The sequence below is a fragment of the Perna viridis genome, chromosome 1 (genome assembly GCF_037379345.1).
Source record: "Perna viridis isolate PV_CMFRI_1.1 ecotype Kerala chromosome 1, ASM3737934v1, whole genome shotgun sequence".
Classification (NCBI taxonomy): Eukaryota; Metazoa; Mollusca; class Bivalvia; order Mytilida; family Mytilidae; genus Perna; species Perna viridis.
The window spans coordinates 68,771,924-68,791,477 of NC_142445.1; the positions used below are offsets into that span (position 1 = coordinate 68,771,924).

At 35.1% G+C, this 19,554-nt stretch overlaps 3 protein-coding genes across 16 annotated transcripts in view; 1 reads left to right on the top strand and 2 right to left on the bottom strand.

Moving 5' to 3' along the window:
• On the top strand, positions 1–18,528 carry LOC148630131 (uncharacterized). Of its 9 annotated transcripts, none has more exons than XR_015918566.1 (4): positions 116–203; positions 388–2,378; positions 5,083–16,656; positions 17,996–18,528. XR_015918566.1 is itself a non-coding variant. In XM_088561444.1 (3 exons), exon 2 carries the CDS (start codon positions 395–397, stop codon positions 2,105–2,107), a length of 1,713 nt encoding a protein of 570 aa, XP_088417570.1. In that variant the 5' UTR covers positions 116–203; positions 388–394; the 3' UTR covers positions 2,108–2,145; positions 5,083–18,528. The 9 variants fall into 9 exon arrangements, 2 of the variants coding, with proteins under 2 accessions (XP_088417570.1, XP_088417560.1); XR_015918567.1 differs by having other exon boundaries at positions 5,083–5,179; XR_015918571.1 differs by having other exon boundaries at positions 388–2,145; positions 5,083–5,179.
• Positions 2,118–8,181, bottom strand: LOC148630132 (uncharacterized). 2 transcript variants are annotated; one of them, XM_088561521.1, is made up of 2 exons: positions 8,082–8,181; positions 2,118–3,631 (listed from the first exon to the last, which is right to left on the bottom strand). In XM_088561521.1, exon 2 carries the CDS (start codon positions 3,627–3,629, stop codon positions 2,232–2,234), a length of 1,398 nt encoding a protein of 465 aa, XP_088417647.1. In that variant the 5' UTR covers positions 3,630–3,631; positions 8,082–8,181; the 3' UTR covers positions 2,118–2,231. The 2 variants fall into 2 exon arrangements, with proteins under 2 accessions (XP_088417647.1, XP_088417637.1); XM_088561511.1 differs by lacking the exon at positions 8,082–8,181 and adding an exon at positions 6,708–6,833.
• The window catches only part of LOC148630133 (sodium-dependent lysophosphatidylcholine symporter 1-like), an 18,775-nt gene continuing 10,776 nt past the window's right edge, over positions 11,556–19,554 (bottom strand). For 2 of the 5 annotated variants that reach the window (XM_088561498.1, XM_088561465.1), the window contains 4 exons: positions 18,906–19,021; positions 17,636–17,773; positions 16,426–16,602; positions 11,556–11,878 (listed from right to left, as the gene is read on the bottom strand). In XM_088561498.1, the coding sequence (XP_088417624.1) occupies positions 11,764–11,878; positions 16,426–16,602; positions 17,636–17,773; positions 18,906–19,021 (546 nt within the window). In that variant the 3' untranslated portion in view covers positions 11,556–11,763. Of the gene's footprint in view, positions 11,879–16,399; positions 16,603–17,635; positions 17,774–18,905; positions 19,022–19,554 lie in introns of all 5 variants that reach the window. The other 3 variants (XM_088561474.1, XM_088561491.1, XM_088561483.1) reach the window with 3 other exon arrangements.

Here is a 19,554-nt window from a genome sequence, read left to right on the forward strand (position 1 = left end):
CAGAGGATACCTGTATATATTATTCAATCGTCGAAAATTTTCTTTTATTTCGTTTCCGATTTGTTTCGTTACGATTGATTTCATTACCTTCGTTTCTTTTTTATTTCGTTTCGCAGTCAACAGGTACGTACACACACATTTTCAACTCCTTATCATTCTTATCAGAACTTATTTAAATAATGACAACGGAATATACGTACTACGTAAGTAAATTGTATTTATTAATTTTGCTATGTTTAGATTTAAAGATATAAATTGAGTGCCGTGTACACATATATTTTTCTTCCTCGATGTTTGCGTTCACGTAAAAGGTTAATTACTATCATTTACTATGTATGTCGATCTATTTTACTAGTACCGATCGTAATGGTGTAATTATTTTTCCAGGTCCAACATGGCTTTGACAAGAGAAAACAGAGTTTGTAAAACAGAGATGAGCAGATTAGAAATTGACGCCATGTTCAAATTTTGCTCACTGGGCTCAAACTCAGGTTTGTTTTACCCGATGCCGGTTGCTGACGTACTTCGGAAAAATGCCATCATTGATGAACCATTTTACCTACACATCAGGCAATTACAATTTTCGAGATGTTCTAACCTTGTTATTTTTGAAAAAATACTCTATGAGATTATTCACAAATGTAGTCTAGAGCATCTTATCAAAGTTCTCTATGACAATGATTTTAAAGAACTAAGCAAAGGTCTATACAGAAGCTATATAGAGAGAAAAAATGCTCTGGCCATTTGCAGGGTTCATCGTTCAGATACTAGCAACAGACAGAAACTTGGAGAGTATTTCAAGCACATCAAGCAGCAGGTACATGCTTTGTGCTTCAATAATCCTTACTATGATATGCAACACATCAGCAATATAATGAAAAGCCGCATTGCCCAGGCAAAGGACCCATTGGATAAAATGCGCAAATGTGATAAATATGTAGCGCTGAAAGCAGCAGAAATGGATGCATTGACAAATGTTGCTGGCATAGTTAGCAAAGATCATCCTGGATACAAAGAAATTAGTCGATATATCAATAGTACCACAAACCCTGCATTAACATCAGTGTTGTTGTATGGGAGACAGTCCGACGTGGTATCAACTACTGGTAGATTCGACGAAGCAGAAAAACTAATGAAACTTGCTCTCGTCAACGCAGATAATACAGGATCTTGTGTTGAGGTTACTGACATGATTTATAAAAATGTGGTTGTTAAACTGTCAAAATTTGAGAAAAATCCACAAGATGAGAATTTAAAGCAATCTATCCTATATGAAGCTGACCGAGGATTATGGACACTTGAAGATGAAAAGGAAGATTTGCGAATATTTTGGACAAAACTTTTTTTGCTAAGAATGATATTTGCACATCTTGGGATTGGAAAGTTCTGTGATATCATTAAAAATTATGTTCCTACAAAAAGATCATTGAACGAAGCTGAAAGGCTGTTGGATTTAAATCCATTGAAAAACCTAGAACACAGACGACAAATGTTCATAGCCGTTGCAAGGGCAAGGCTTTTCGAGTGGAAAGGCGATATAACTACAGCTGAATGGCAGTTAAAACTAGCAAGGGTGCTAGCAAAGGAAGGAAAGTATGCTGAAGCCAGAGCATTAGAAAACTACGAAAAACATTTATCTTGTAAGGTTATTCAATGTCAAAGGATACCACAAGTAACACCAACAAGAACAGAGGAGGTTGGTATTGTTACATCGAGCTCCTCTTGTTCGTACCCAGTATCAGTTTCATCTGAAAGGTCATACATCAGCACATCTGAAGAGCAGACTGATATAAAAGGTGGTACGGATGAGACAGAATTAAAACTAGGCGTATCATTCGAAACAAGCGCTGCATTGTCAAGCCCAGAGAGAAGCGCAAGTTTTGAACATTTAGACCCATACTCATTAAGTACGAATCAGACATCATCTTGGGACGACGCAGATTTGTCGTCAATTAACCCATCGGAAACAACTGAACCCGTTTCCTCGGAGTTTGAGCATTTAGACCCACGAAGCTTCCACGACAGTCAGTCGTTCACGAACACATTTTGGGAAGTTAATGAATCTTATCCCTCTGTAGAACATTTACGACAGTCATCATTCGATTGAACAGTCGTGGTGAACGTAGATGTACTTTAATTAACAAGGTAATATGTTACTCAAGTATAGGATAGATCTGCCTACTGACCAGGATAGCGTGTAAATATGTTTGTTTTTGTTGCTGTTTTCTGATCTATGCGATGGGTCTTTTAAAATTGACGAGTTCGAATTCAGTGCCAAATTCTCCTGAACAAACTTCATCATCTGAAAAGGAGTTAAGCGGTTGAAACGGTTCAGACGAGTGATTTCCATCTCCATGGTAGGTCGACGCATTCCAAGGGTTTGTTTTTAATTGATGTTCGTACTCTTTAAGTCCTTCATTTTCTGCGTACTGTCCATCGTCAGCAAGCTTTCTTGCTTCAACTAAATGACACAGTGCTGCATCCATTTCTCCCTTCCATTGAAACAGACGAGCCTTAGCTATTTCCAAAAACATTTGTCTCCTGTGTTCAAGGTCATCTAGGTCATGGTGTTTTAACAGTTTCTCTGCTTGAACCAACGATTCCATATTTGGGATGTAGCCATTCACCATTTTACAAAATTTTCCGATGCCCAAATGAGCGAAGGTCATACGCAATAGCAACAGCTTTGAATAGAATATTCTGTTTTCTTCTTTCTGATCTTGTAATGTCCACAAAGCTATATTAGCCTCACGGAGAACGGCGTTTAGGGCTTCTATACTCGGATAATTTTCGAATTCAGACAATTTAATTACTACATGTTTGTACATCATGTCGGTGACTTCAATGCATGGTCCGCTAGCATATGCGCTGGTATATGCTTCTCTGATGTGGTTCTTTGCAGCGTCAAAACTTGAAACAGTTGATAGAACGTCTGCTATTCGTCCATGGAGTAACACACGTGTCAACGCGGGGTTGGATGAAAGGTCGACCATGCCTTGTATTTCAATATATCCTTTGTGATTATGACTTACAATGCCCTGAATATTTGTCACGGCGTCCATTTCTGCAGCTTTTAAAGCCACTAACTCATCATAAAGTTTCATTCTTTTTATTTCATCCTGTTCTTCTTTTATTTTTTTCCTTTTTTTCCTGCATAATTCCTTGAGAAAAGCATACCCATTCTCAAAAACTAATGCATGAACTTGGCTTTTGATAGTTCTGAAACGGTCGGATGTTTTGGCTTTGTCAGATAAATCCGGTCTATGAACCCTTGAAATGTAATCTTCTCGTAGACAAATAGTAAACTCGAAAGACATATCTTCGGCTAATTTTGTATGACCATTAGAAAACAAAATAGTAATGATGTCTCTTAATGAACCACCGGTTTTTATCTTTTGTAAAAGAAGGATTGAAACTTCGGTTTTGCTATTGGTTTTGTGTTTCTCTCTGAGTTCTTCTATGTCAAATTCATTGATAATGCAACCACGTCTCAGAACTTCTGCAACTTTCAACGGTTCGATATTTTGCAAGTTTGTTCTGCAGCTAAATCTACGAAGTACTTCGATTTCTGTGCTGTTCATTAATATTGGAGCAACTAATTTACTGGGAGCGATTATTCTCTCAGTCATGACTGAAAATAAACCAATACAAATTCTACAATAAAAAGCTTGACTGTTTTCTAATATTTTATATCGTGTCCACGTAGAAATCAGGCAGTTCCTATGATGGTGAATTTTATCCTACTGAATTTTTTGTTCCAATGTAATGTTTTTATATCATATGCATGTCAAATTTCAAATCAACAATGGATGGCTCAGAAAATAATATTGAAGTTCCATAAGAAAGCAACTAAATTTGCTTATAATAAAAGAGTTATCTCTCTTTATCAACGAATTTCAATGCTTCCTGTTTAATTTATTTCGCTTTAACCTTTGTAGTTAATAAAAAAAACAACATTCACCTTTGATAGGGTTGCATGGATGCAACAAAATTTAAACAAAATTTGTCGTGCCAACCATGCACTGCAAGGTTTTTGCCTGGACACCATCTTAAATGTATATTATTTATATTTGAAACTCATTTTATGGCATTAGAAATTAATTAACTTTATAATATTAAAATGCAAATTTCTTACAATAAAACATATTTGTAATACAAAGTGCATTTTAATTGTAAATGTAAGTGACACGGAAGGATTTAAGAAAATAGTTCATTTTGAGTTATGACAACAATGTAAGTAGCACTCCTTAGTGACTTTTAATGAAATAGAATATCCATGATATTATACAAGAATGTAGAAGACATTTTTAAGCACGAATTAAGAATAAAGACAAATTACTTTTTAAATTGTATTAAATGTACCCAATTCATATCGATAAGTTTATGTACCTAATCTTTGATATAATGTCGTTTTATTAAAGTTTCTGTATACAGTGTCCCGATATAGCTACAGAACCGTAGCTCTTTTAACAGATTCATAGTTCCGCTAATAAGAACCTTAAGAGGTACGATTCGGGAGCCATATCCACATGTTTTTCTTAGATCAAATGTGTTTTCTTCCATATAAAACCGTCGAACAATATGCGTCTGTGTCCACACTTGTTTGTTATATTAAAAAAAAGATATGCAGGAATTTTTGATAACACGATATATAACCTTCCGAAATTTTCTTTTAAAATATTACAAGTGTGGACACAGACTGGTTTTGCCCGAAGGACAAGTATTGATGCCGACTAGTATTGCCCGAAGAGCAAATTTGAACATACATGTACATACGTTTTGTCTTGAATGTGTGCATTGTCTAGAAAACTCCTCTATTTATTGATATCAATAATTGAATTATGCATATGTTGACAAATATCCATTAACACATGTTACTAAATATCTACTGACATCAGTAAATTCCACTATGACTTGCTATAACCATAAGACAAGTCATATACATATAACAATGCTTCTTTCTTAAATGTGTACTTGCGTGGATGTATTGAACTTGATATGTCATGTTAAGAATTGACAATTTCGCTTTATTTACGTTAACTTGGTAAAATTCTGGACTTTCAGTTTTTTTTAAATTAACAGAAACCAACAGTGTGGTACCTGTCAGTTACAAGGATGGCACTAATTTGAAAACAGTAGGGGTCATAAACTCAAAATAAACAGGAGTATTCCTTTAGTAGTAAGTAAAATCATATCAAAATCTCATAACAATTAATCACCCATAACTAAAGTCATCGCACGAAAACCAAGTGAATATGGACGACGATGAAACGGACGCCACCGACGGTGTCGCCGCGTTCAGCACCATACCAATTTACGACCGCAATTTTTTTACATATATAAGGTCTTTGTTTTTACATTAGTCCTAGTTAAACAGTTCTCTATCAAAAGAGAATAAAACTGCATAACTGTAAAGTTTTCCGACTTACAGTCATGTACTCAACAGAAACCATTCAAAATTCTTATGAATCAAAATTACAATACCGGTATATGAAGGACGTTAAGGCTAAATCCATCAACACTGGCTCACAGTTATCACTTCAAAATCAATAGTTCAACAAAATCTTGTATCAAACAATTTTATCAACTTCTGAATTGCCTAAAAAAATGCTTCCTATACTATAGTACTTGTGTTGCAGTTGTATAAAATATATCCAGAGACACTGCCAGTATTTTTTGGTTTCAGAACCAACAGAACGCATATGAACATTCAGTACTTCACAACAATGTCATTAACTTTAGAATCTCTATTTCATTAAATCCAGTAAATCTTCTTTACAATTTAACAAAACTTAGTTATTTTTACGTGTGAAGTATTAATGTCTTGATACTTTATAAATAAAAGCCCCACCCTTATAACAAATGTTCAAGTATGAATGCGACTAAAATTATATAAATATATGTACAAACTTTACTTCATTGGCATGAAGTCATAAACAAAAAAATGTTTAATTAAAAATCATATTATGAGTTTCAGTTCATGCAGTCTGACATATACATATATAGCAAAACTAAAAATCGTTGGAGCTCTTCGGGAATGTACTTATATGTACACTGTACTTTTACCGTGTACATAATGTCTATATGTATAATCTAGAGTCCCCGAAACTTCATGCTACAGTAATGGGTAGCTAATTGGACTACCCCAACTCAAAAGATTCCTCAATGCCACGTGTTTTGCAACAATATAGCTTGCAGGCAACCTCTAGCACAGCTGGAGTAATAAATAAACCATCCTATTAGGCCTAAAATATGTTATGTTTCCGGTCACCCTACCGACCTCCTTCAGACCACCTACCCGAAAGGTTTTATTTGTTATTTTGAAAAAAAAATAATTATAAAGTCTGCCGATTGTCTTTCAGAAAAAAAATTAGAAAATAAAGCCATAGATGTTTTTTTTCTATCTTAGATGGAAAAAACAATGAGAAATATTGGTTGTTTATATTTAGTTTCGACTGTACTCACATGCCATTAGTGTGTTCTTGGTCGTGGATAATCCCTTTTAGGATTCGGCACTTTAATTAAATGTTTTTTTGTTATGACCACCGCCATCAAAAAAAAAATATATCTCGAGCGCCGAATCCCTAAAGGGATTAGGCCGTGGATTAAGTCTGTTAGTTTTTGCATATTCGGTTCAATATGTTCTAAGTTTGGTGTCACTATGACGTATTCCATTTGAACAAGTTTAAATAAAAATAAATCCCTACCGACAAAATTTTAGAATGGTGGTCGGAAACATAACATTATTTTTTCTGCCTTGGAGATTTCTCATCAATTGACTGGGGTGCACCATTTTCTGTCTTCCATGCACTTGGATGTGTTGATTTTATCCTAAAAAGTATTTTGCATGATCAAAGATTCAGCAAATGCTGTAGGTTGTAAATATATAGCGTACAGATTAGTAATTGGAACATTAGGTCACGGATCGACATTAAATCACGTGATAATGCATTTAATGAATTTAATGAATGAACGTGGTCACAGGACAACTAATTTCCCCGAATACACCATGACCCACATTCACGGGTATGACTATGCTCGGGGACTGTGCAAACGTTTCAATGCTTTACACCGCCCGTGAGAAACCCCAAATGATAGCAAAGGGCAGTAAGAAACCCTCTGGTCGTCTAGTATTACAGATATCACATGTGAGTGCAAAGCGGGTCTAACAGTTTTGAGTATATATATAGCACGAAAACGAAAATCAAACCAAGTATAAGAACAGTCAGCTGATGGTCGACGTCAATCATATCGTGCAAATTATTGGCTAACACTGTGTTAAGAAAGATTTTCTGGGATTTTAGTGGTTTATTTCCGCAAAGACAGACGAATTATCAGCTCAAAGTAACGATGTCCTAGCTGTATAATGCACGAAATGAAGGGTGTTACGGATATACGGAAAGTGCTATCGTTTTCAACTTTATTGTTATAGTGTTATTTAATAAATGTACTAGCCAAAATTGACTAAACTGGGTATTTTGTAATACGTCCACTATGACAGCAGAAGAAATACAAACTATTCAATTTTGTCCACTTTGGCTTGCCATATTATTCCATAAGCGCATGAGGATGTCAGACATGCTATATTCTGACTTGGTGTGGTTCCAACCTTGGAGTATGAAGAATTGTTTCGAGTTTTTTTGCATGGACATTGTAAACTCAAACAAAACTGTTCTCTTTACTTAGTTCCTCTTAAAATTATGTGGACGGCCTTAGGACGGATTGTTGCCGAAGTTGTACTTTGAATACTTCCGGAGTCGTCTTGATTGTCTTGCGCTTTTTTGTCAATATCCACGTTGAAATCGTATAACTTCTCATATTGTAATAGTAAAAATTAAGGCATAATGGAATTATGAGAGTATGTGTATAATACTCAGACAATAACAGAAGAATTCAGGAAGCTTAAAGCCAAATATAATAACTTCATTCATCGTATTCCAATGTAGAGGAAAGACTGTTATATTCGTGTGTATCGATAGCCCATCTTCATTTCGTGTCCCATTCCCGTAATTTTTAGATGTGTATTTTTTTCAAATGATTGATATTAATTACAGACTTCTAATGGAGTAAAAAAATCCTACCTTGCTTTTGTTTCTCTTCATTCAGACAAATATCTCATATTTCATTAGAATTATATTTAAAAATTTATTTTATAATGCTGGATTTCCATTGTTACTATATTTGTGCACAAAAGGACACTTTTTTGTTAATCTTATCAACTTTTTGTAGGTTTAAACTTGTGTGGGGCTGATATAACAGTTTAACTGCTAATAGTTCTTTTTGTTTGTACATTTGTGAAACGTATAATTAATTTCTGTATTTCTATTTTAACAAGGATTGATTTTCATGCGTGTTTAATTGTGCAATATTTTTTTACAGTGGCCAGATTTAAAAGGGGGAGGGTTGTAATCACGCTTTGAGTACGTTAACCCTGTCCCATTTTTTCGCCTATTTCTGGTCTCTGCATGTATTTTTTTCACTTTCAATAATATTCACTCTTATATTGCTGAAGTATATCTGGGCAGCTATTTAGCTGTATTCTGTCCTGTTGGGTTAGGGTTTCCTCGTCGTTCATTGAAGAACCATTGGTGGTCTCAAGCTGACATGTTTCATCCCGGTGGGGTTGTTGTCTCTTTGAAATACTCACCATAACTTTCTAGTTATTAGAAGAAAATATGGAAAGATAAACTTTTTAACGATTCTAGAAAAAAAGCACTGGAACAAATTGTGTACATTTTAAGACCAATTTTCAGTATGAAACATATTTAGATTTAGAAAAATTTTGTATATATAAGTATTTTGATTGAAATCAGAATTGGAAGCCACAGTTTGGAAAATTGGAAAAAGCTGACAGAACAAAACAAAAAAAAACATGCCAATCAAAGAATATATCAACTATGTAGAGATAGTACAGAAAATGACATTCACCTCTTACTACAATGTGAATATCATAAGAATCTCAAAAAAATGTTTATGGAAGATTTGTTTAAGACTATGATGTACCCAAACTTAGTACAATGTCTGTTTATTTGGATTATACGTTATTAGGACATGAAAATACCTATGATCTCTGTAAATTATTAGATGCTCTATTGAAAGAGAGTAATCATGGGAACCAAGGTTATAGCGGTAATCCTAGTAACTAGGATATCTTTATTTTTACAGTAAGTTGTTAATGAACTAAACTGAACAGAGGGTAAAAGAGTAATCAAGGGAACTAAGGTTATAGCGGTAATCAAAAGAGTGTAATCCAGGGACAAAGATCAGACATGGAAAACAGACATACACAACAAGGAACACAAAGTAACTAAAATCATACCTACATGTAACAAAAGTAAATGAGCAACTCGGACTCCACCAAAAACTTTGAGCATGGACCAGATGCACCGGTAGGGTAAGCGTCCTCTGCTTTTCTAGAAACACCCACCGAGTTGCTCATAAAAAGTCAAGTCCGGGGTAGACAAACGAGGGAAGGAAAACTATGGCCCGTTTAATGAATCAGTTCTCATGGTGCTGATGGATACGCCATAACTATCCACGCGTTCATGAGGTAATATTGTCTTTTTAAGATGATTTTATATGGAACGCCTAAACTGTCTGATGTGATACACATTTGTTTATGTGTTGTCAATTTTATATTACTTGCAGTGGTTTTATAATTACATGTGGTCATTTTGTATTTACGTTATATAGGAATATCTTTACATTATGTCGTTTTGTCTTTACCTTATGTCGTTTTATTATTACGTTATGTCAACATATATTTACGTTATGTGGATTTATCTTTACGTGCAGTTGTTTTCTTATAACGTGAGGTCGTTTCATCTTTACGTTATGTCGATCTCTAAATACTTAATGCGCATTTTCTTTTCTTTACGTGCAGTGATTTCATCTTTACGTGATGTGGACAAAAATTTCATGATGACGTGTGACCCCGGAAGTCTTTAATCGTGTAAACAACGCCGATTAGAAAAATGCTGAACGAAATACACTTGGGTAGTCTATCCAGTCACCCTAGAGTATTTATTCTACACCTGGGATTCTGTTAATGACTTATGGAGATATTCGTAGTCAGAATATATTTTTTTAATTCCAAAAACATGGGAATTTCGACTCCCGCGAAAATTTACATAAATTCGACTCTACAAGTTATTGCGTGACTAAATTTAATTTTCTGCATTAATTTAAACTACTAAAACCAATTTTCAAGAAAGAATTTTTAAAAATGTTAAAAATATTACCCCTACCCCTAGAAAACTGGTCTCTGTATCAAACATAATTCTCATTCACAGCATACGGACACTGTGATATTTTAGGCATTCATAATTACGATAATGATTTACTCAACATATCTGATCAATTCAGGCGTTTGAATTTCTTTATAGGATTGCATTTACTATAAAATCAAGAAAAGGGGAATTTACAGAATTTCATTATCACCTGTTATTATCTTTCTACAGAATACTGTAGTTTAAACAAGTGTTTGTGTGATACAGTGCACGTATATAGTGCCTAAGCTTTCAAATGAGCCAAAGTAATTAATAATTTAACTTTTCCAAGTCAAATAAGGTGAGAAATTATTACCCCTACCCATGAACAAAAATACCACAACAAGAACCAAAATGTTAGTTTTAAGTTTATTAACGGTGTGCAATAGGCATGCTTGGTGCTATTGTTTTCATCATTGATATATCCAACATCACTGCTCATTTTATGAGCGTATTATTTTAGTTTCAAGGCGACAATAATGTGTTTTTTTAAAAAGAGGAATTTTCGGAATTTCACTTTTCTTCCATTTCACTTTTAATTGGCATATTTAAAAAAAAAACGTACTTCAAAAAAGCTTTTGTGAATAAATACTACTTTATAGTTTAGTAGCATTCTTGTGAGCCCAAGTTATAAATATTTGAACTTTTCCAAGTCAAGTTAGTACAAGAAGTACCCCCTACCCATGAAAAAAAAATACCTCAACATGAACCAAAATGTTTTATTCAGCATAAAATCGATGATAAAAAGACATGCTGGGTACTAGTGTCTACTCATTTCAGAGGCGTTTTGTTTCCAGTTTCAATGTGCAAATACAGTGTTTTTCATAGTAAAGAGGGGATTTTGTTTTTTAATTTCATATTTTCTTTCATTTTAAAACCTGTTATGTGCATTTTTTTTAAGTACCGTACTTCAAACATGCCTTTGCATATCTAAACATATTTATTTAAGGATTCTGTAAACTAATTTGCATACAAAATTAAATTTTGTCTCACAGAATTGAATTTTGTGACACAGAATTGAATTTTATGACACAGAATTGAATTTGTAACACAAAATAGACTTTTGTCTCACAAAATTGATTTTTGTGACACAAAATTGATTTCGATTACAAAAAGATCAAGTCCCATTCGGCGCCCCATAATCTGTGTCATTTTGCTTTCTCTCTATCGATACTCTTAAACTTTAATTCATTCTTCTGAATGTTATCTTCAGTTGCTGTTTGTTTTTCTTGTCAACATCCTGAAGGTTATACTACCGTGACCGTAAATACATATAAAGAATAACTATAACAATTCATACCATTTAATAGATATCTACAATTATCGATATGCACATTGGAAAGGTTCTAGATCATACAATATATATGGTCTGACTGCAACGAATGGCGAATTTTGAAGTCTTCAAATTTAACTATTGTATGAGCAAATTGAATACAAAAGAAAACAACGTCATACAGGATTACTTGTGGAGAACAAACTTCGGATTTAGGCCGGTTCAGCATCTGCTACTTGTACTGTCCATTAAGCTCTGATAACTCCTGTTGGACTGTCCCATTTCATCGGGTGGGGGAGGGTCTATGTCTTCATCAGATTTACATTTTTGTTCTATTCTGAAAATAAGGTTGTGTTGATTGGTTGCGTTTAAGACAGTAACTGGTTATTACCTACGGTAACTGGTTATTACCTACAGTAACTGGTTATTACCAACAGTAGCTGGTTATTACCTACATTAACTGGTTGTTACCGACAATAACTGGTTATTACCGACAATAACTGGTTATTACCGACAGTAACTGGTTATTTCCTAACATGCAACTCTTACATTATATCTAAACAAGACAAGCTTTTAAAAAAGCTGTGATCATCTGCGCAGTCGTTTACTACCTGGTTTAGTTGCATATAAGATTGGCAAAATTATTCAAGGAATTTTGGCATGTATAGACCTTTATGTAATTTCTGTAAGTCGTTAATATAGATTATATTATGTTTGGAAAACGCTTTCTCAGATAATCGTTCTGTTAATCAAGTTTTAAATTTAAAATGGACAGTAATATCACCTCTTAGAATTTGTTGAAAGAACAATATATAGATATAAATAGAATTAATTCTATCAAAAGAATCTATAGTTTTGATACGTAAATGTATGTGTTATTTATGATATTTTATAAGTTTCGATAAGAATTGAGGCCAACCGTCTAAGCATATGATGAATTAATTAAGACCGAGTTTTAAAAAGTAAACCGGATTTGTATTTTTAACGCTTTCGTGAAAAACAAACCTTATGTTTTTTTATTCATTGTAGTAAAGAGTAGGACCGTTAATGACCAACGTAACAAAGCGGCAACGCAATGATAATACACGCAAAGAACTGTATTAATAAATGTTGACTCAACAGAGCTCCCCAACTACCAAAAAATCATGTCGAAAAGATAGAGATGGGGGGGGGGGTAAAAAAGAGGTGGGGATTTGTTGTCTATGTTAATGAAAACATTCATGCTATCAGACGTTTTGACTTAGAAGTGCCTGAAGTTGAAGCACTGTGGATTCAGTTCAAGATTTTTCAGAAAAAGGTGCTTCATTGTACATTTTATGTGCCACCCAACAGTAACATTGAGGTATGGAAGTTGAACGCTCTTTTGAGTCAGCAGTGAATGATGTTAACTGTGATCATGTTATAATTACTGGCGATTTTAATGATAATTAATGATATGTAAATTCTAAGGTGAAACAGTTCTGTATGTCATATAGTTTGGAGCAGATGATTGATGAACCAGCTAATTTCACTGAGCATTCGTCGTTTACCATTAATTTTATCATGACCATTAGTTTAGATTTAGTCCCTAATACTGGCGTGCTGCCCCTTTTATTGGGCCAGATCAATCTTTGGAATTATAAATTGCCCCAAACCAGTTTGTAAGTCATTTAAACGTAATATATGGCTGTACAACCGTGGTGATTATGACGCATATAGACGCATCTTGTCAGATGTTAACTGGAACATTTTCGCGGTACCTATCAAATGCGAAACGAAATCGAAATGAAATAAAACGAAACGAAACAATTCGAAACGAAGCGAAATCCTTCGAAACGAAAATGTAAAAGCGAAACGAACAGTAAAATGCGAAACAAAACGGAACGGAGAAATTTTAGCAATATACATATATATGTACTTGAAATAAATCTTTAGAGGTATATAGCGATAAATATTCAAAAAGGATTCACCAAGATTAACGTATGTATATGTATGTGTGTATGTAAGGATGTACTATTATTCATGTCCATAGCAGAGTGAATGTCCTCTTCATCTTCTGCTCCGCCACAGGAGGCTAAATTGCCCGACCATACCCACCCCTCACATTTTCTTGTGGCAATCAAAATTTGTCGACTCTATTTCCTTGTGTCCCATCCCTTTTTTCATATCATCATCATCATTTCATGTTCATTTTATCATCCCTTTCATGTTCATCACCTGAATATACCTGAAATATTGCTGCTCGGGCTTTAAACCCTTACAATCAATCAATCAATCAATCTTCTTCTTCTCATGCCCCGTGCAGGTCCGGGTGTTAAAAGAATAGGTCTGGAGCAGCGCTAAGCTTGTCGTAAAAGGCGACTAAATAGTGCTCAGAAACCTAGCCGGGGGCTAGGCGCTCTGCCCACAGAGCAACTGGGATGTGTGCCCCAGGTGGTGGAATGGGGTACCCCTGGCATGTTACATGCTGGGGTTGTCAGGCTATAATACGGAAAACCTGACCACAAACCATAGTGGTGCACCGTGTTGGGAAAGATGCCACGTTCCTCGCACGTTAAAGAACCCTGCTGTGGTATTCGATAGGAGTAGAACCTTTGCGCTCCGCCACAGGAGGCTAAATTGCCCTACCTTACCCATCCCCCTTGTTCTAGTGGCAATCAAAATTTGTCGACCCTATTATCCTTGTGACCCATCCTTTTTTTTCTTCATTTCATGTTCATTTTATCCTCCATTTCATGTTCATTGTCTGAATATAGCTGAAATATTGCTGCTCGGACGTTAAACCCCAACAAACAAACAAACAAACATCTTCTTCTCATTTAGAGTGTAAATTCAAAGTAGCACCCGGGACATAGCTAAAAGCCTCGCATTTACAACTTTAAAACCAAATTATACACAGGTTAAAAACATGGCCTCTTGCTGGGCTTATTCGTCGATATAGATATGATTATCTCGCTTAGTTAAGAAAAATGTTGATAGTAAGCCGACGATTAAAAATTGGTGGAAGACCTGTAATCAGATCTCTGGAATGAAGCAGTTGAATATCGGTGTCCCCTCTGCTTAGAAACGATGCGCTCATTTTCGATGATAACGAAAAGGCTAATGAATTTAACCGGAATTTAACGGTAATTTTTTTTGTTTTGCTTTGCAAACCTTGCTCGACGACTCTAATACTGCTCTCACTGAGCGATATCTCGCTAGATAATACATGCATTTCTGAGACAGATGTTGAGGGTGGCCTGCTTAACCTGAACATTAGTACGGCTTGCGGTTCGGACCTTATAAACCCTTGCTAAATAAAAGCTGCTGTTCTGGTATTAAAAATGCAGCTATGCAGACTTTTTAACTTGTCGTTGTCTGAGGCAGCATTTCCTACTGACTGGGAAAAAGCGAACGTTACACTGGTTTATAAAAATGGAAATGCCAACGAGGAATAAACTACAGGCCGATTTCATTGTTAAATATTATTTCAAAGTGCATGGAACGATGCGCCTATAAATATGTGCACAACTACCTTTTACGTCATAAGGTTATAACAGCTTATCAATCGGGATTTACGCGCGGCGATTCCGCTATAAACCAGCTTACTGATATATCGAATACTTCGGTAAAGCTTTGGATAATGGGAATGAGATGAGAGTAGTATGTTGTGATATAAGCAAAGCGTTCAATCGCGTATGGCACACGGATCTATTGTTTAAGCTAAAAAAAATATGGCATTTCGGGGAGGCTTTTGGATTGGTTTAGTGATTATTTGAGTGGAAGAAAACAACGCGTTTGTTTAAATGGATGCTTCTGTGGGTGGACTTCCATTAATGCGGGAGTACCGCAGGGTTCAATCTTAAGACCTCTATTATTTATCATGTTTATAAATGACATTGTTGCAGACACAGATGAAACAATAAAGTTGTTTGCCAATGACACTAACCTCTTCGTATTCGCTGGCTATCGCCGCGAATATTTTAAATAGCGATCTCGAGAACACCCATCAATGGACAACTACATGGCTAGTTGAATTTAATCCACGAAAACGGAGACAATACTTATTTCGCGGAAGGCAGCCCCAGTGGTGCATCCGGTCTTGAAGATGAACAATTTTAGTATACAAGAAGTGACAAGTCACAAGCATCTCGGTTTAATATTTCAGATAACGGGTTATGGCATAATCACATAGATAGTATTGTTAAAAAAGCGTTTACCCGCGTTAATACACTTCGTCAACTGCGGGTAGTACTTGATAGATTTACACTTGAAAAAATGTATTTGTCGTACATCAGACCTTTATTGCAATATGGTGACGTCATATGGGATAATAAGAAAACGAAAGTAAGTTTCATTATTATAAGTCGTCCTCCATCGCGAATGACAATAATTCTCCTTTATACTGCAGCTTTCCTTCAGCTAAAGGAAGACTACGTTTTATTTAAAAATCACATAACCATCTCCAAAAGAGAAACCTTGTTTATTTATACATTACTATGTGTTTTTTTCTACGTGCGATTTTGGTCATCACTAATCATATTATCTGAGGGGACACGTTTTAGAGATTTTACAAAACAAAGGGGTAGACAGCACTTAACTACTTGACTAGTACTTCCAGGGACGGATCCAAGATTTCATGTTGGGTGGGGTTACATAGAATCAGACTGAGCAGAGCAATTCAAGAACATTTAGGGGTAGAATTTGTGAAAACAAACAAGATTTCAAACCTAAAAAATGTTTTCTCAAATTTAGGTGGCGTATTCCGTTTCGGCCCCTTTGAATATGCGCCTGATTGCAATGCATCTCATCAATGTAAATATATTTTTTGCGGTTCTAGTATAAAATAACAATATTAAAAAGTAATAATATGAACCAAAGAACTAGTAACAATGCCTACTATAAATCGTCTACAAGCTCTCTCACTTTAATTTTTCCAATTCTTCTCTTATTTGTCGTCTCCTATTCTCGTCTATAGGATATTTCCGTAAAATAACTAGACCTATAAGGGTAAAAAGAAATGGACCAGGCACTACCAGTATTCTCAAGGCAAGCCCAACAGATGCAGGTTGATCACATTCACCTGTCTGGTATCCGCCAACTCTACAAAAGTAAAAAGAAAATCAATTCATCATACATGAACAGGTGTACCAATCGGTGAGGTTTGTAGGTCCTTGTAGGTTATAAACGGTTCAGGCTGTATCACTCGAGTTTCTTTTGGCTGGTGCGACAAACTGTACCAATTTTTTTGATAATGATGTTATAACTTGAGTCCATCTCCTTGCTCGTAGTTGGAGTAAATAGAATAATTGGAAGCATATCTAAGGCACCAATATAATATGGATTTTATGGGAAACACAAAAGACGGATTCTAAAATAATTCAAAATCTTAAAATAAATAAGAATAGGATATTGTAAACATACATTTGTTTAAAAAAAAAATCTGCAGATATGAATTCTGCAGTGTTCACGAGGATATTATGGAAATAATTAGTTCCATCGACTATGCATAACTTTCAATATAATTTTGGTTCTACAATTTTTAAAAGAAGTTATGTACCTTTTAAAATCGATGGCTAACGAATAACAGTTTGATAGAATAGCGAAGAATACAATAGACCCTTTCGTGTTAAGCGGGGTGGTAGATGTGCATGCTTGATAAATACACTTCCGCGACGATAATTCTTTTGTTCTATCCCAAGCCCTACCTCGCGGAATACATATTACGCATGGTCATCGAGTACCCCCACAGTAATCATGAAGGGGTCTATTAAACCCTTAAACTTGTTAGTATTAGAACAAAAGCGAGAACAGGAGCCACTGATATAAAATAAACAGTAAGAACTGAACTAAAGACGAAACATTCTAAGTATTTTTATCTTGCATCAGCTATGAACTATTCCTGCTTTGATATGACCAGTTCTACTCATACTGTTAGTTTACCAAAGAGCATAATAAATCCTAACACTTACTCCCGTGCTCATGGCTGTGATACAACCAGTTCTACACACACACTGATAGTTTACCAAACAGCATAATCAATCCTAAAACTTACGCCCGTGCCCACAGCTGTGATACAACCAGTTCTACTTATACTGATAGTTAACCAAAGAGCATTTTAAATCCTAAAACTTACGCCAGGGCCAGTTGTGAAATACCCAGACCTACTCCAACTGACAGTTTACTGAAGAACACATAGAAAGAGTAAAATATAGCATCCTGTCTGGTACCAGTCTGTAACATAAACTCATCTAATACGTCTGGCAGCATCGACCTGTAACCCAACCAAATCATAGATAGTAAAAAAAATCATATATAAACACATTACTAAATAGTTGATTCGTGCAAAAAGAGTGGTTAGTGAACTTGAAAACATTTTAAATGGGAAAATGTCTCTCATCAAATGATTTAAAATTAGAATGTTCTCGTCGATTTACTAAGTCCGTAGTTTATTTAAATATTCTTACTATAATATCATTCTTTTTTTATGCACAAGACCACTTGCACGAGGCACGAAGAGGAATGCATCAATAGTAATTGTACTTCCTTAAACATCGTTCTTCGGTGCCACTTGCAGATAAACGACTAGACTGTGGTGACCTGTAGTAGTTGAATTGTTCGTTGCTTGACTTTTGGTAGATGACTGTCTCATTGGCAATAATGCGACATCTTCTAGTTTTATACAGAACAGTGTCATTCAATCTCAGTATTGCTTGTCCTATGATGGAACATAACTGTGTGGTTCCTCTGCTTCACTGGTCTAGGTTTCAAAAAAATTCTCAAACTGAGATTTTCCTCAAATCCTGAAGTTTGTCCTCAAATCTTTGACTTCGAGTGATTTGATTGGTTGATATTTGAGTTGGGAAAGGATTTGACAATTTGATATTTTTTTATGAAACCAGTCCCACTTTCTGACAAAGTACACTATCACATGAATGAACCATTTGTTAACACTTGCTATAATGATCTTATGGTATGTCTGTATACATGTATCTGTGTATTAGACCATAAATGTTGTTTTGTTCTTGACTTAGATTTTCATTTCACACCTCAATAGTCATCATTTACTTTAACTTAGATAGAATACTCAGGGCAATTTACATATAAAAAAATCCCAGTTATGTTTGACAGATATCCTGCTTTCTTCCAGCTAACAAATCAAATTTGGTACAAACATTGTAAACATACTTTAAAACACTGTTTAAGAATAAAGGACCCTAGTCAAGAATCCATATGTCTGCTTCAGGTTTCATAAAGAATCTGAAATTGAGATTTTCCTCAAATCCTCCATCAATTCAAATTTAAACCAATCAAATCACTTAAAATTGAAGATTTGAGGAACGTGTCAACTTTAAAAATTTTTTATGAAGCCTAGGCCAGTTCATTTACATCGAATATTGACTTACCAAGGAAGCAGCAACGCTACAGCGCAACTAGCTCCAGCGATCACCAATATTGGATAAAAAACCCAAACATTTTTTCCTGGTATATATAGTTGTGACAGTAATACTGGTAAAAACATCTGAAAATATACAAACACTTGATGAATTTTGAATTCTCCAGTATATTTCATTGAGTTAGACACATTGGTAATAACTAACTCATCGAGCTACAAATCTAAAGGGTCAATGTTCAAACTAAAACATTTTATGTTTAATGCTTTTTAAGTCGCTAATATTGTTAGCGACGTCTTGCACTCGTACTTTCAGCACTTAATATTCGCATATGATTTGCATAATACGCCACTTGTGCTGAAGATCCTCGCCGTGTTTACCACCATAACGTCATAGTTCTAGCTTCATACGAGATGAAAAATATACCTCTTTAGTGTCATATACGTGTGTTCTACGTGTGTTTCCTGCTTGTATGAGAACGGGAAGTTTATATGAAATGATCGGTTCGCTGTGAACATTACCCAGTGTACGATTCAGGCACTGGGGGGGGGGGGGGTTCATTACAAGACAAATAGGTCATATACATTAGCACACCCCGATATTTATGAATATTCATTGCCAGTTGCTTAATTTGGTTCCTAAACTGGTTCCCTGGTCAATA